The sequence below is a fragment of the Onychostoma macrolepis genome, chromosome 17 (assembly GCF_012432095.1).
Source record: "Onychostoma macrolepis isolate SWU-2019 chromosome 17, ASM1243209v1, whole genome shotgun sequence".
NCBI lineage: Eukaryota > Metazoa > Chordata > Actinopteri > Cypriniformes > Cyprinidae > Onychostoma > Onychostoma macrolepis.
This window is the reverse complement of record NC_081171.1, coordinates 30,658,034-30,673,486: the sequence shown is the minus strand read 5'-3', so window position 1 is coordinate 30,673,486 and position 15,453 is coordinate 30,658,034. Positions and strand designations below refer to the sequence as shown.

Below are 15,453 nucleotides of genomic sequence, written 5' to 3'. Positions count from 1 at the left end.
AATCAACTTTTTGATGATATTCTAATTATATGACCAGCACCTGTATAGATATAATAATCAACACAGCAAAAAACAAGTAAATTGCACATAAGGCAGTTTTTACATTCACTTCTAAATCTACTTATGAAATTATGTTTCTAATTTATGTAATTGTTGAAATATAATCATTTACACAGTGGCTGACATAACTTGTTTTCATGACAGATTTATTTAAACATATATTAAATAATCAAGACATCATTAACAAGGTAATATATAATGAATATATAGGCTAATATTCTCTATAATTTCTCTAGTGAACTAGTGTGCTAGTTTTTTTTACCCAATCTGTGGGCACTTTGAAGGTGCAGTGTTTAGCTTGAGTCATGGTGAATGAAATGTTCCTCCAAGCATTATTTTTCATATTGTTATCACTGCAGTCACATGGATTCTCAGAGACCAGCAATACACTATATGGACAAAAGTATTGGGACAGCTGTCCATAACTCCAACAGCGACTTGACACTGCATTTTAAATACATATACATTAATATGGAGTTGGTCCCACTTTGCAGCTAAAACAGCTTCCACTCTGGGAAGGCTTTCCACCGAGACCAAGCCCAACTCCTGAAAAACAGCCCCATAACATTATCCCTACACCAAACTTTACAGTCGTCACTAAGCAGTCAGGCAGCTAATGTTCTCCCGACATCCAGCAAACCCAGACTCACCCATCAGACCGCCAAACAGAGAAGTGTGAATGGTCACTCCACAGAACAGGTTTCCACTGCTCCAGAGTCCAGTGGTGCCATGCTTTACTCCACTCCATCCAACGCTTGCCATTGTATTTGCTGATGTGAGGCTTGCATGCAGTTGCTGGCCATGGAAACCCATTCATGAAACTCCTGCTGCAGTTTTTGTGCTGATATTAATGTCAGTGGAAGTCTGTAAATCTTCAGCTGTGGAATCAGCAGAGTGTCGGTGGCTTTTACACACCATGCTCCTCAGCACTCCATGACTTCACTTGGTCTTCCGCTTCATGACGGAGTTTCTGCTGTTTCTAAACACTTCCAATAATACCACTTACAGTTGAATATCTAGCAGGGATGAAATTTCACAAACTGACTTGCTGCAAAGGTGGCATCCAATCACAGTACCACACTTGAATTCACTGAGCTCTTCAGAGTGACCCATGTTTGTAAATGCAGACTGCTTGGCGGCATGTTTGAATTTATGCACCTGTGGCAATGGGTCTGAATGTAATAATTAGGTGTGTCCCAATACTTCTGTTCATGTAGTGTATGAGTACTCTGCAGTGACACCAACCATTGTTCATGATTATGCATGACATGACTTTTTGCTAAATTTGAAATTCAGTAACAATTTGAATAGGGATAATGAGTTTTTTTTAATTGTAATTTAATTACAACATAATTTTGGCAGAATTCAGCAGAGCTGATCAGCAACAAACGTAATGCAAAATACCAAAGTCTGTCATTTTCTTCTTAAAAAAGTGAAGAAAAATGTTCTAAAGAATATGGTTAAGAAATTTCTCAACTTGTTTTCTAAGAATATTTTCATGAATCTGGCCCTAGAAAATAATATGCTACTAAACAAACCCAGTTCTCATCCAATGTGTTTATTATGTAAAGAACGCAAACAAATTTCTTAATTAAATAAAAACACGAAACCAAAACAGATTGATTTAGTGAGCAAATATCATACGTTATCATGCTGTATATCTGTTATCTTTAGATATCTGTAGTTAAATTTTTGGCTCGACCCACATGCACCAAAGAGTTTTTCAATTTGCCGTATGTGTTGATGCAGGACAAGGTTTGACATGAAAAATACTTTGAGAAAACTTCATAAAGGAATATACACTAGAAAAACATCATCAGACTCAAATAAAACATACTTTTGTACTTTCCTAAGCAATTCTCTAGAGTATGAATTACCTATGTGGCTGTATTCCTCATTCATAATCACCTTGAATGAAAGCATCTGCTAAAGGAATCAACCTGAATGTAAATACAGAAGTGAATTATTCTGGAAAAACTGCGTAAACATCAGTAAAAGCAGTGCTTGTGCAAGAGGCTACATGAGAACAGCAGAGCCAAAGACACTTGGGATCACAGAGTCATGTGAAAAGAACCATCCACCCATGCAATTCTCATTTCTCATAACGGTTTGTGTGTTGGAAAAACAATTGGTGACCCATGACACAACCTCAAAGACCGCCACCTCACCACATCTAGAGCCCAAACCTCCACGTGAACCCGAACATCAGCGCAGCTACTTCGAAACAGACCTTTGACATTTCATCATCTGCTTCAATAACAGCCTCACAGCCTCAGTTTAATCGCAGAACCGCAGGTACTGCAGATGTTTACCAGTAGAGCAAACATGCTTCCCACAATAAACAATGAGAGAGAGCAGCCAGAATAACGGCGGTGGGGAAGCGGAGGATGTGGGGTCTTCACTGTTAACTTTCTGACATGCTGATATGAAAAACAATGTGAGCCATTGCCTGTAAGACAGTTCAGATCTATTGAGATCATCTACTACTAATAATAAATGCTAGCAGTGAAATTTTGTTGCAATTTCTTGACTTTTATTCACCATTGCAGCATATTAAAACATGAGGTCACACATAAATGAACCTCATAAGCAAGAAAAGACTGCCACAGAATGTAATTACCACCATAATGCAGCATTCCAGGGAACAGAGCAATAAATGCATTGAGCTTTATGTTGTTGATGATGCATGACTGCAGTTTGAGCTCGGCTCCAGTGTGCCGTGCCCCCGGCGTCCGCGTTGACTCATTAACACAACACTGTTATCCCGGGGTGGAATTTCTCACTCTCCAACCAGAGGAAAGTCCTGTGAACCCCAAGCCATCTGGGTCCAATTAAGGTGAATGAAAAGCTTTTATTAAAATGAGGGCATCAATGTATCCTTTACAACTATTTTTAGTCCCACAACCTCTTAAATTAGGCATGTGTGCAAGAAACCTTTGCTTCAGCAGTAACATAAGACTCCTTGAAGGTATCAAGTTTATTCACATTCCTCGAAATTACGATGTACGGCTGAATCCTGCTGAATCCATTATGATGTACAGCTTTAAAGGATATGAAAGAATTAGAAAATAAGAAAAATAAAATAAAATATGAGGGTAAGAGTTTGCTGGTCAGTTTAAATGTTCAGTAAGCACTCTGAATGATGACTCCATCTCTGCATGCGCTGCTGAGTTTTAGTCACTTATAAAGCGCTTTTTGGAATGAATGCGACATGTACCAGGTTCACTTTATTTTCACATTTGCATAATTTCCAACATTGTTTGTGAATTTGTTATGAGAAGCTTGTATAAAACAGTTGTCAAGTAAAGAAAAACGTCAAGCTTCCTGCAATTGCAATACATGACAAAATAATATAATCCAATTTGAAACAATTTTGGCTTTAGAGACTGTAACAGCATCTGACTGTAAATGAGTCCTTACTAAAAGAATCAAGGCAAGGCAAGTCATTCAAAGCAAATATTTGCCCCCTGGAATTGATTTTATTTTATATATATATATATATATATATATATATATATATATATTAGTGCTGGGCAACGATTAATCGCGATTAATCGCATCCAAAATAAAAGTTTTTGTGTACATAATATACGTGTGTGTACTGTATATAAATACACACATGCATGTATATATTTAAGAAAAATATGTTTATATATTAAATAGATGAATATAAATATATACATGTAAATAAATGTAAATATTTTCAAAATATATACTGTATGTGTGTGTCTTTATATATACATGATAAATATACACAGTACACACACGAACATGAACAAAAACTTTTATTTTGGATGTGATTAATTGTGATTAATCGTTGCCCAGCACTAATATACTGTATATATTTGTTTTATCTTTGTAAGGGCAATTTTTATAATTACTATTTTATAAATAGTAATAAAAGTGAGTTATGCACTTGTCCAAAAACTGTTATATTACTAAAGCTGTCAACGTCGCATAATCGATCTCTTACATCGCACTGAACAACTCCAGACATTCTCTGTGGTTATGAATTGGTCATTGAATTCATAAGCTCAACAGAAATGTGTGATTGGCTATAATGCCAAATGCTGCAAACCGAGCATTAAAAGAAATCTGATGAAACCTAAGCAAATCTACTGTAAATGTAAAGCCGGAGTTTACACTTTTCACATTTCACTTCAATCGTGACAGCCATTATAGATATAGTTTAATTGTGCAGGGGCATTTCTGCCCCCTTCTCTTGAATGTGGGGGCATTTCTGTTTATTTTGGTGTTTTTTTATTTTATTTTATTTTTTTTCTACAAGCCCCCGTTAATTTCCAACCCTGGTTACGTATAGTAACAGTCCATATCTTTCCTTAAATGTTAACAAAGACTGTCAAATAGTGACTGATTTACCAAAGAATCCACAGAAAAATGTACCAAACAAACAAATAATACTCTATGGACACATTCAGACAGTTGAAAATTAACAGGCACTTTCCTTACATTAGGATCCTTTGGAAGGTAACGGCAATTTTAGCGATCTGTTGTAGAAGTTCTTCTGCGCGTGTGTGCAAATAAGGTGCAAGTGGGCGGAGCTAAAGAGTCTTATGCAGATGTATTCATCTCTATAATGCAATAAAATAAAGATCAGGAAGTGAAAGCTTGCTTTTAAAAAAAGCTGTTTTTGGACTAACATGGAAGTTTTTAGATCTAAAATGTAAAGTGTGTTTTAGCACAAGGACCATTTACATGTCAAAAGATCAGGGAAAATTAGATTTCTCAACTCTAAATTGAACAGTGTCTCTATGTTTTGACTAGTGTAAGGGAGGAGAGCGAGGCTGAGAGATGCTGAGTCAGTAGACAGAATCCCTCAGGAGTGTCTAAGGAGGACATCACTGGCTCCAGACGTGAGGAGGGGTGCTGGATACAGGATCCCTTAAATCATTATTTCCCAGATCCAGGCTCACGTTAGGGGCAGGTGGGCAGGAGGAGGACAACAGAACACTAATGGTAGCATGTGATGAATCGCACAGAAGATAACAGCGCTGCACTGAGCACTTCAGTGATGGTGTGTTTTTGTAGGCCAACCCGTAAGTTTGCATCACCCTGGATTCCTCGACAAAAACCCACTAGGATTTTTCCATTGGCAGAAAATAAGCTTTGTGACCAACAAAAGTTTATGATTCTTACATAAATTGTTCATCATGACAATAACAAATAAACACAACCTTTATGAATTTGAAGCCTAAATAAAATTGGCAATAAAATCATTATAGAGATGAATACATCTGCATAAGACTCTTTAGCTCCGCCCACTTGCGCCTTATTTGCACACATGGGCAGAAGAACTTCTACAACAGATCACTGGGCTAAAAAGAGCTAAACGGAAATATAAATGAGCTACACCATGGTCGTGACTTCAACATCATCACCATTAAACTTCAACAACTCTGTCAGTCTTTATTTTAAAACAAATATTTCCTGAAAGTTTAATTTAAAATAGTTTGCAAGAGTATAATTAAAAACACAACAATGCTGTTCAGTGTCATAATGTTTAATGTCCCCATCAACTTCTGTAGTCCCATTTAGACACTTGTCATCAACCACATTTTTCAAGACATGTAAAAGCTTTAAAAATCACAAGGGGGTATTACTGACATATTTTATGTTTTAGAATAAATCTTGAACATAGCTTGAGTTTGTGTTCACCACAGACCTTATTTCAGGCATTTAACCTAAAACCCAATGACTTCAGGACAAAAAAAGAGAACTTGTTTCCGGGTTTTGGCCTACAAAAATAAGCCATCCCTTCAGCGCTCTATTATTGCCATCTTAAATCACAATCAAATTTCTTTAAAATAAAAATATTAATTTCAAAAAACCATCTTTGCAAAACCACTTTATCATCCTCACTAAAGTCAGTGCATGAACCCGTCACCTCTGATCCTCATAAACTTCTGCAGCTGTCAATATATACAATGTGTGTAAAAGTGTAAAGGCCGTCAGCAGGAGTAATCCTGAAATACTACGGTCGGGATGAGGAGCTGAGAGTCAATTCAGCACTATCCGCTCGGTGGGACGCCACATTCTTCCAGCCAATGACACAATCCAAAACCTAAATATTCAATAATTGTGACATTCCATTACCACTCTTAACCACGTCTATTATTATCATCATCATCTGCAAGTGGTACCAATAGCTTACTGGAAATGAATTTCGACCAACGCCAAGAAAAGAGGCAGCTGAAACAGTCGTCCAAGTGGAACTAAAATCACCCAAATATTTCAGGCTTACGACAACGCTGCCACATACCTAATGTGAAAAATAACAGCCCAACACTCAAGCGCTCATCTGCAGGATTCGGTTAGCGAATGGCCATTCTTCATTAGCATCAGACTAAACGCTGCCGTGCAGTGAGGGAAAAGCTGGTGGAGGAGGACAATGGCTTGGAAGTGCTGATCCAGCATACCTGGCAGTTCCTGGCTAGCGCAACTTCAAAGGTCCCTGCTTCTCTTTGAAAGCCATTACGCCTAACCCCCTTGGCTTCGACAACAGCGCACTTAACGGCTTCAGCATGTTTGGCACAGACCACTGGCCCCAAAATCTTGGATGTGGAGGAGGTGCTCAAAAAAGCCCCCAAAACATTAAAGACAGCAAGAAAGGGCTGAGCAGTATATCAAGAGATATTAAGGTGCACTATTAAACAAACGTTCATTTGAGATTCTCCACAATGTGTAGGCCAAGTACGAGGTGAAGGATAACGGCAGAGGAATTCGCTTCGGTTTGAGTGTAGTTTAGCACACGGTAGCCGGCGGAAAGTTCCAGCCAGATGCCTAACAAATGGGATGCCACGTTTTGACCAGGAATGAAATCTTCCGCTGCAAACAAAAGGCAGTCGGGCAGAATCTTCTGGGGAAAAAACAGCATTTTCTAACCGTTCTTCCCCAACGCTATTATGATTAATTGGCAATTAATCTCAGTGGAAAGGACTGCAGCGGGACAGATGAATCCTTGTTTAACGTCTTTTCCACCCTCCACTGCTTTACAGTCAATGTAATGGAAAAAGTCCTAATATTAGAGATGAGCTCCACTCTTAAATATGAGCCCTGACATACTGAAGCAGAGCAGTGATAAAACAAACGCAGCCATCAGGAGGAGAACGCTGGTAAAAGTGACCGTCTGCTTTAGATATCACCATAAAACCACACGTCGGCGGGTCTTACAGATTCTATATAACAGCCGCTCTTTCTTTTGTGGAAATAAAAACATTTTAAAAAGGGAAAAAGCCAGACATTCCAGGAATTCCCTGACAGTTCCATACATAAGGAAGGGTTGGACTGGAAAAACAGAGGGGGGAGATCAGGGCCAAAGTGTCTGAGACATTGTCACTCGCATATCACTGTAAAAATACAGGAGAAACCGCGTGTACTTAACCCTTCCACTGCGAGGCCTGGAGAAACGGCAGTCTCGTGACGTTCATCCTGCTGTGAGAGCAGAAGTCAGAAACTCGCATAATATAACACTTGAACTTGGGCCACGGAGGGGAATCTGGGAGACGCTCTTCTGTTTTTACCCCCATGACTTGGTCTACCGCAGGATCAAACTCCGCCAAGCTTAACACGTATGTGCTCGCAGACAGAGGGCAAGCAAAACAGCGGATGGATTTCAGGTCATAGGTCATAGGTCACAGAGATAGTTTGGAAATGCTTGTATAAAAATGGCTTTTACACCAAATTTTAGACTCTCTGCTCTCTTAAAAGGTTCTTCAGTGGCCGTTAAACTGGCCTGTAAGTTTTATCGCCCGTGACCGATTTGGCCAAACATCAGCTGAGCACCTATAAAATTGTCTAAAAGTTGATCACACCGAAAAAGTTCACAGAATGCTAATTCATCCTTTAACAAAGCACTTTAAACTGAGGGTCTTCTGCATCTTTGGGAGAAAAAATAAATCAGACTGAATACTGGAGGAATACATTGGCCTTTTCTAACTACACCATTTTTGTCTTGCACTGTCGATATTGTATAAACATATGAAGCATTAAAAATGAATTTATGTTCAGTTATGTTCAGTTGGCTCTTCTTCATCCCAGGGGTCTTAGACATTATACTGACACCTACTGGTGTGGATGGATCGCTTGACTCTTTTTTTTTTTTTTGTTTAATAACACAAATCAATCAAATGCACATTCTTTGATTCCATCCCTCACACATCGTTCAATTTCTCATTGTTAACGCTTTAGTTCACTTGTAACAACTAATCAGTGTGAATTAGGGATATAAATGGCATAAAGAGTCCATTAAGTTTTGTAAACCTGGTGCCAAAATGTCTTCTCTCTCAAAATGTATATGATGTTTAATGTGAATAATAAGTTACTATACATGTTTGGTATCATTTGAGAAGTCTCAGTGTGACTGGTACAGTGGTTTTATTGCCCAGGTCTCCACAAACTCCAGGTCTAGGATCTCAATTAATGCAAATTCCAATTTGTTAGCTCAAGCCTCCATTAGGAGGATGGTTTGTTTTAACAGAACTACTATTCAAATTATTTCAAGCATGGACTAATACTAAATACTAAATTAATACTAAATAGTATTAGTCATAAAGCTTCTAAGACGTTGAAATCTGAATAATGAGCACAATTTGAAATATAAAATAATAAATCAAGCGTCGAAATAAATAATAATAAAAAAAAAAAATTAGAAATTGACCAATAATCAATTGGCATCCTAACCTAAAATGGAGTTTGTTATAAAATGTAGTCAGATAAGAGTTTAATTGAAATTAAAATTACTTTGCACACTGAAAAGACAGAATGTGCAGCAAACCTTCAGCCACACCATTGTAGGGTTGGCTTGATACCACAATTTTGGCCTTGGTACATTATCAGAATTTAATACCTAATGTCAATAATAAAAACAATAACAAATATGACAAATAAGCAGCCTCAAAAGATGAACCAAAACAATTTTATCAAGAACACTGCATGAAACTCTGCAGTAACAGACAGCAGTAGGATTATTAGATGCATGAGTGAAGTGACAGACGAGAGACAGAGTGCTGGTTTCTGGAAGTGTAGTGGTTCGAATTATATGCAACTTACCTTTCATAATGTATTATAGTATTAATAACACTACTGCCTTCTGTAGAGCCGTTTTTTGCTGAACTGAACTCATTTTATAATTGATAAACTTTGCAAAATTGACAGTTACTCAACTAAATTAAAACAACACTGAGCTGAGCTGAGCTGAATAATGACACTATTGTGAGACAAGGCTGCACTGAAACAAATCATCATACCTGAATTCACCGAGATGTGAGCAACACAATAGAAACAGGCCCAAAAGTCCAGACTGATCACAGTGTATGTGGGTGTGAGTGCATGAACACTTACCCAGAGTTCCCAGCGGTCGCGTCTGTATGCACCGCTCTCACAGGCCCGTGCCGGACCTCTGGACTCAACGTGAGACCTCCTCTGCTGAAGAGCCCATTTGCCAGATTCAGATTCGTCAGCTGTGGGGAGAGAACGATCATCTATTCGTACAAAATAATATTAATTATTTTCAACCTTTTTTTAATAGTTGTGTTTGAGTCCCTCAATTATCCTCTGTGTGAAAAGATGGATCTCAAAATCATACAGTCACTGCTGGAAAGGGTTCAAATATGCAGAAGATGCTGGAAAACTGAAGAATCTGCAGGACCTGGAGGATTTTTCTGAAGAACAGTGCTCAGTTTAACTGTTCAGAACAAACAAGGGACTCATGAACAACCATCACAACACAAAAAATCATCCAGGTAACCACACACAGTATTAATAAATGATTATTAATTTCAATCATTTCAGCTATTTTTTTTTCTTGTGGACTAAATGTAAACATCTTTTATGTAAAATATCTTACTCAGGACAGTACTAAATAAACAATAACATGCATTTTGTATGATCTCTCTTATTTTGTTAAAATTACTCACATTTTCACAGATTCTGCAAGGGGTTCCTAAACTTTCGCATGCCACTGTACATATTTTTTTGCTGTTATTCAATATATTGCTATTACTTGGTAATTTATGTTAATTTTATGATTATAAGTTCAGGTAACTGTACTGATCTGGCTATTATCAGCAGTTCCAGAGTGCAACTGATTCGCTCCAGGGCTCTTCTGAGGGTCAATGGTGGGTCAACAGTGGCCAATATTCACACAATTCACATAGTGATCGTACAAGGATTTAATTGGAACAATAATAAGATTGAGCTGCATGAACGTTTTGGGATTGTCTTTGTTAAATCTTTAGGTGTATGAATGGAAGTAGGTCTGTGTATTGTATATGTTGGTTGTGGTTAAAAATGCTGTACAATTTTGGTAGATGTACTTCCCATGGAAATGGAAAAACGTGAATATTGTACATTTGTAATTTCCAGACCTGGAAAACACAACAACAACAATAATAATAATAATACATCTTCCATTAATGTACTTTTTTCAGGTCATGCTCTAACATATATAACGGACTAGAAATTATACTTTTTTTTAGGCATATGAGTAATATAACATGTATGTCTGTATAATTCAGTTAGATTTTCTATCTAAAGTTAAAAGTGCTGTTCTGTCTTTCTTTCATTTTAGAGATGTAAAAAATTTTACATTTGTAATTTCCAGGCCTGAAAAACATAATAATTGCATAAAAATTCTAATTCTGAATGTATGGTTAGAAATTGTTCAATTTTTTAATGTATACAAATGGACTAAAATTAATTTTACATTTAAGTCTATATATTTCAATTAATTTTGCTATCTACAGTTAAAAATGCTTTTTTATACATTTAAAATTTCCAGTAATTTAAAATAAAATAAAATAAAACAATACAAAACAATGCACATTTTTTTGTATTGATCAGTTCTAAACTGGCCAGAAATTAACTGGCTAGATATTGTTATTTTTTTAGGCAAATGAATGGACTACAATTCATTTTACATGTAGATCTATACATTATTTCTTTACATGTCAGCTACATGTCTTCCCGTGGATCGTTCTTGAGCAGAATAAGCTGCAAAGTGGGCCAGACTTTATGCAGTTGTCATAATGTTGTCTATTAAAATCACTGCTGCCATGACACCAGCAAAATTAAGTGCAGATCCAGACTGACCTAAAACCCGACTGCCCTAGAAAAAGCTTGACATGCACATGAAAGGCATTTCTGTGCTCAAGTGGCAGGTGGATGGTGTGCCGTGCTCTGGTCAGGCCGGGTGAACGGGAAATGTCAAGCATTCCTGAGAGGCAGGTGTTTAAATTAATGCAAGACCTCAGTGAAGAAGTTCACTTTGAAACATGGCAGATATTAGCTTATGATCTGCCCTCCTGTCAGCAGATGTGAATCCCTCAATGCTAAAAGCTACATTATCTGTACATGTTTCTTGAGCTCTCAGATGGTTCTTCCAGTAGTGAAGATCCGAATGAAGACTGATTGTGCAGTGTTTCATTTATCCCTCTGTGCCTGCAGTGCAGAAGAAAACTACTGAGCTTGTGGTTTTTGGGAATTCTCACTGTAACCCAATCCTTAATTTTCCACCTGGCATTCTCGTGAATAGATTTCGAATGGTGTTGCAATATGTTTTTGTATTGCATACATTCCAGTAAAGGGAAAAAACACCATGTTCCTCTGGAGAGAGGATGATTAAAGTTTCTATGTTTGGACTACACTCACACATATTAGTGTGGATGCTGGTATTTAGACATTATATTTTTCCACTTGTACTCATTTTGTTTGGATTATTCTGTCTCTCTGGCCTGTGACTCTGTAGTCATGTTGTGTGTTTATGTTTATTGTGTTTGTTGTTATATTGCTTGTTTTGTTTATTTTGTTTAACTGATAGTCAAATAACTGTTTAAAAAAAAGGCAAAATAAATGCATTTTCCTATTATTATTATTAGGGTTGGGTATAGTTCACATTTCAACCGGTATGGTACCGAAATATATATATATATATATATATATATATATATATTTTTTACATTTTGAAAAATAGGGCCCTAAAATCTTTTTCTTTCTTTCTTTTGTGTGATTTAATTTTTCTGATAATCAAATGAAGGCATTAAACATTTATTTATTTTTAATCAAATTACAATTAAACCCTTTTATTTTTTGGCAAACAAACAAAGATTTACTGTTAAAATTCATACTTGGAAGAAATATTGTGTGAATATTTCTTTAAAAAGTTTTAATAATAATTGTACTTTTTTCTACAATTAAGTGGTTAATCTGGTTGTAATATTTATTTTTGATCATTTAATTGTTTTATTTTAAAAAAAAAATGTATCAACTTTTTATTTATTTTTTTTTTTTTTACACACAACATCACAACATCCATTCAAAACAACAACAAAAAAACAAAAAACAGCCACATAATCAATACTTTAAAGAGTCTAGTCAAAAGGAAGAGAGAGAGGGAGGGAAAAAAGAAAAAACAAAACAAGTCATTCCTTTATATAATAGAGTATGTTAAAGGAAAAACACTGCCAAGCATCAATAGTAGAGGGCTTGGCCCCATTAATTTGCGCTGTTGTACATTCACAAGTCACTATTTTCAGGAGGCTATGGATCCAATATGTTTTTCCACACATGTGCGGTGTAAACCAGTTCTGTATTATTGTCTTCTTCGCAGCTGTAAAACCAGCAAACAACATTCTCTTTAGTATAAAGCTTATACAGAGACCAGAATCATCATCAAGAAGACACAAACTTGGGTGAGCAAAGCAATCAGTTTGTAGTAAGGAGGATAAAACCAGGTTTACATGTGTCCATAGATTAATGACGATAGGACACTCCCAAAACATATGAAGAAAAGTACCTGATGATGCAGTATTACATATATGGCAGTTCAAATTTGGTTGTAGTTCTATTTTGAATCTTTTGTAAGGAGTTATGTATGCTCTATGAATGACTTTGAAGTGAATAAAACGATGAGCCAAGTTTTTAGATGTTAAGCTGAGGTTAGACCACACTCTCTCCCAGTCGACAGATAAATTAAGGTCAGATAATTCCCTATTCCAAATAGATTGAATAGAAAGAGGTTTTGTAATGCAATCAATAATTATATTATATATTAAGGAAACAATGGTGCAATCCAATCCCGCATAGAATGAGAGGAGATGGGAGATGCCCAAGGAACTCCATACGCTTTGAGAGCAGAACGTAATTGAAGAAAGACAAAATATGCGGATGCTGATAAACTAAATTTGGTTCTTAATGTCTGAAATGAAAAGAGGCCCTGGTTATCATATATATCACCGCACGTGTTTACGTCTAAAGAAGACCAAGAGGGTTGGACAAATGGACGATTTCCGCATACAAAATTAAAATTGTGCCATAAAGGTGTACTGTTACAAAATCTAAAGGGTCCTCCTATCAGACGCTCAACCGTTTTCCAGATTTTAATAGAATTAGCCACAACCGGACCAAATTTAAAATTATCACCTTTTTTTCCTGTGCCAGTAAACAAAATATATTTTTTATATTTTATATAAGTCTATTTGGTTTAACTTTGTCAGCTTCAATCACTCTCCATGAAACTTTCGATTGAGGATCAATCTAATTATGAAGAGCCTTAAGCTGGAACAACCAATAATATAATTCAAAATTTGGTACAGCCATTTCCTCCTGCGCGTATAGGATGTTGTAATGTGGTAAGTTTGATTCTGGGGCATTTATCATTCCAGATAAAATGAGAAATTATGGAGTTGATCTCCTTAAAGTACCCTGGAGGGGGAGAAAGTGGTAGCATAGAGAAGAGAAAGTTAAATCGAGGTAACAAATTCATCTAAACTGTGGAGATTCTTCCTTGAAGAGAGACTTTAAGATTCTTCCATCTTTGAATGTCATTTTTGACCTTAACTAGAATACTATTAAAATTGTCTCTGGCAATCTTATGGATGTTTTTATGTATGTTAATGCCCAAACAGATAAAAGATTCCTTAATAGGGATAAATGAGGGAATATAATAATTAACTTTAACATTGTTAATTGGCATTAAAGCAGATTTGCTCCAATTTATTTTGTATCCTGATAAGCTACTAAAATGATCAAATTCCTTAATTATACTAGAGACTGAAACATCAAAGTGGTCTAAATATAGAATAATATCATCAGCGTACAATGAAATACTATGATTATGATCATGAATCTTAATTGATACTTTCCTGATGGCTTGTGCTAAGGGTTCAAGAGATAAGCAAAACAATAAGGGGGAAAGCGGACATCCCTGCCTCTTTCCTCACCGTAAAGGGAAACGGGGGGAAATAATATTAACAGTCAAGACTGATGCTGAGTGGTATAATGTCTTAACCATAGAAATGAAACGTTCACCGAAGCTGAAACATTGCAGAACTGCTCACATATAATTCCACTCTAGCCTGTCAAAGGCTTTTTCTGCATCAAGTGAAAAAACCGCACAAGGGCTCGGATGAGAGTCTGCAAAGTCAAGAATATGAAAGAGTCGACACATATTGTCAGACGCATTGCGCCCCTTGATGAAACCAGTTTGGTCCTCCTTGATCAGACTATGAATTACCTTCTCCATACGAGAAGCAAAAACTTTAGCATAGACTTTTAGATCACATGGGATAAGTGATATCGGTCTGTAGCAAAATTAAATGAATTAAGCATAAGTGTCCCTACCAAATCCCAAATTTCCAAATATAATTCAGGGGAGATCATCTAGACCCGGTGATTTGCCCTTTTGAAGGCTTTTTAGAGCGATGTGGAGCTCCTCCAAACTTAGTGGGGCCTCCAAAGATTCTTTATTCACCTGTGAGATCTGAGGTAATTCCAATTTATCTAAATACTGCTTACAAATTGGATCATCAAAATATGTTTCAGCTTTATACAGATTTGTGTAAAAACCTTTAAATATGTCGTTAATCGCCGCAGGATTCGTGGTGACCTGACCATCCAATGATTTTATTGCGCTAATATATGCCTTAGAGTCACATTCTTTCAGCCTAAGGGCCAATAGGTGACTAGGTCTCTCTGATTCGAAATAATATTTTTGCTTAGTCCTATGTAAGATAAATTCCGCCTTTGGGTGTGAAAGTAAATCATATTCTTCTTTTAAAGAGGACAGCTGTGTAGCCTGTTGCTCAGTAAAATGTTGTTTCTGTAGGTTTTGTAATGATTGGATTTTATTTTCTAATTGTGTAAACTGGTGAGTTTTCGCTTTGGCAAGAATAGAAGAGAAAGATATACAGAATCCTTGTATAGTACACTTGGTCGTTTCCCACAGTATTTGAGGATCCACATCAGAGGGCATATTCATTTCAAGAAATTCCTTTATATAGTCTTTTAGAGAAGTAATGAAAGTATTATTACTTAAAGGGGTGGTTTACTGCGATTTCACTTTTTTCATTTTAAATAGTGTGTAATGTTGCTGTTGGT

The 15,453-nt window shown here is 36.5% G+C and overlaps 1 protein-coding gene across 6 annotated transcripts in view; it reads right to left on the bottom strand.

The window, feature by feature from the left end:
• Nucleotides 1-15,453, bottom strand: part of ttll5 (tubulin tyrosine ligase-like family, member 5) — a 135,875-nt gene that overhangs the window by 25,994 nt on the left and 94,428 nt on the right. For all 6 annotated transcript variants that reach the window (XR_009266805.1, XM_058750027.1, XM_058750026.1 and 3 more), the window contains one exon: nt 9,421-9,539. Coding sequence is in view for 5 of the 6 variants with exons in the window: in XM_058750027.1 (XP_058606010.1) it covers nt 9,421-9,539 (119 nt within the window). In the remaining variant the exon portion in view is untranslated. The remainder of the gene's footprint in view (nt 1-9,420; nt 9,540-15,453) is intronic.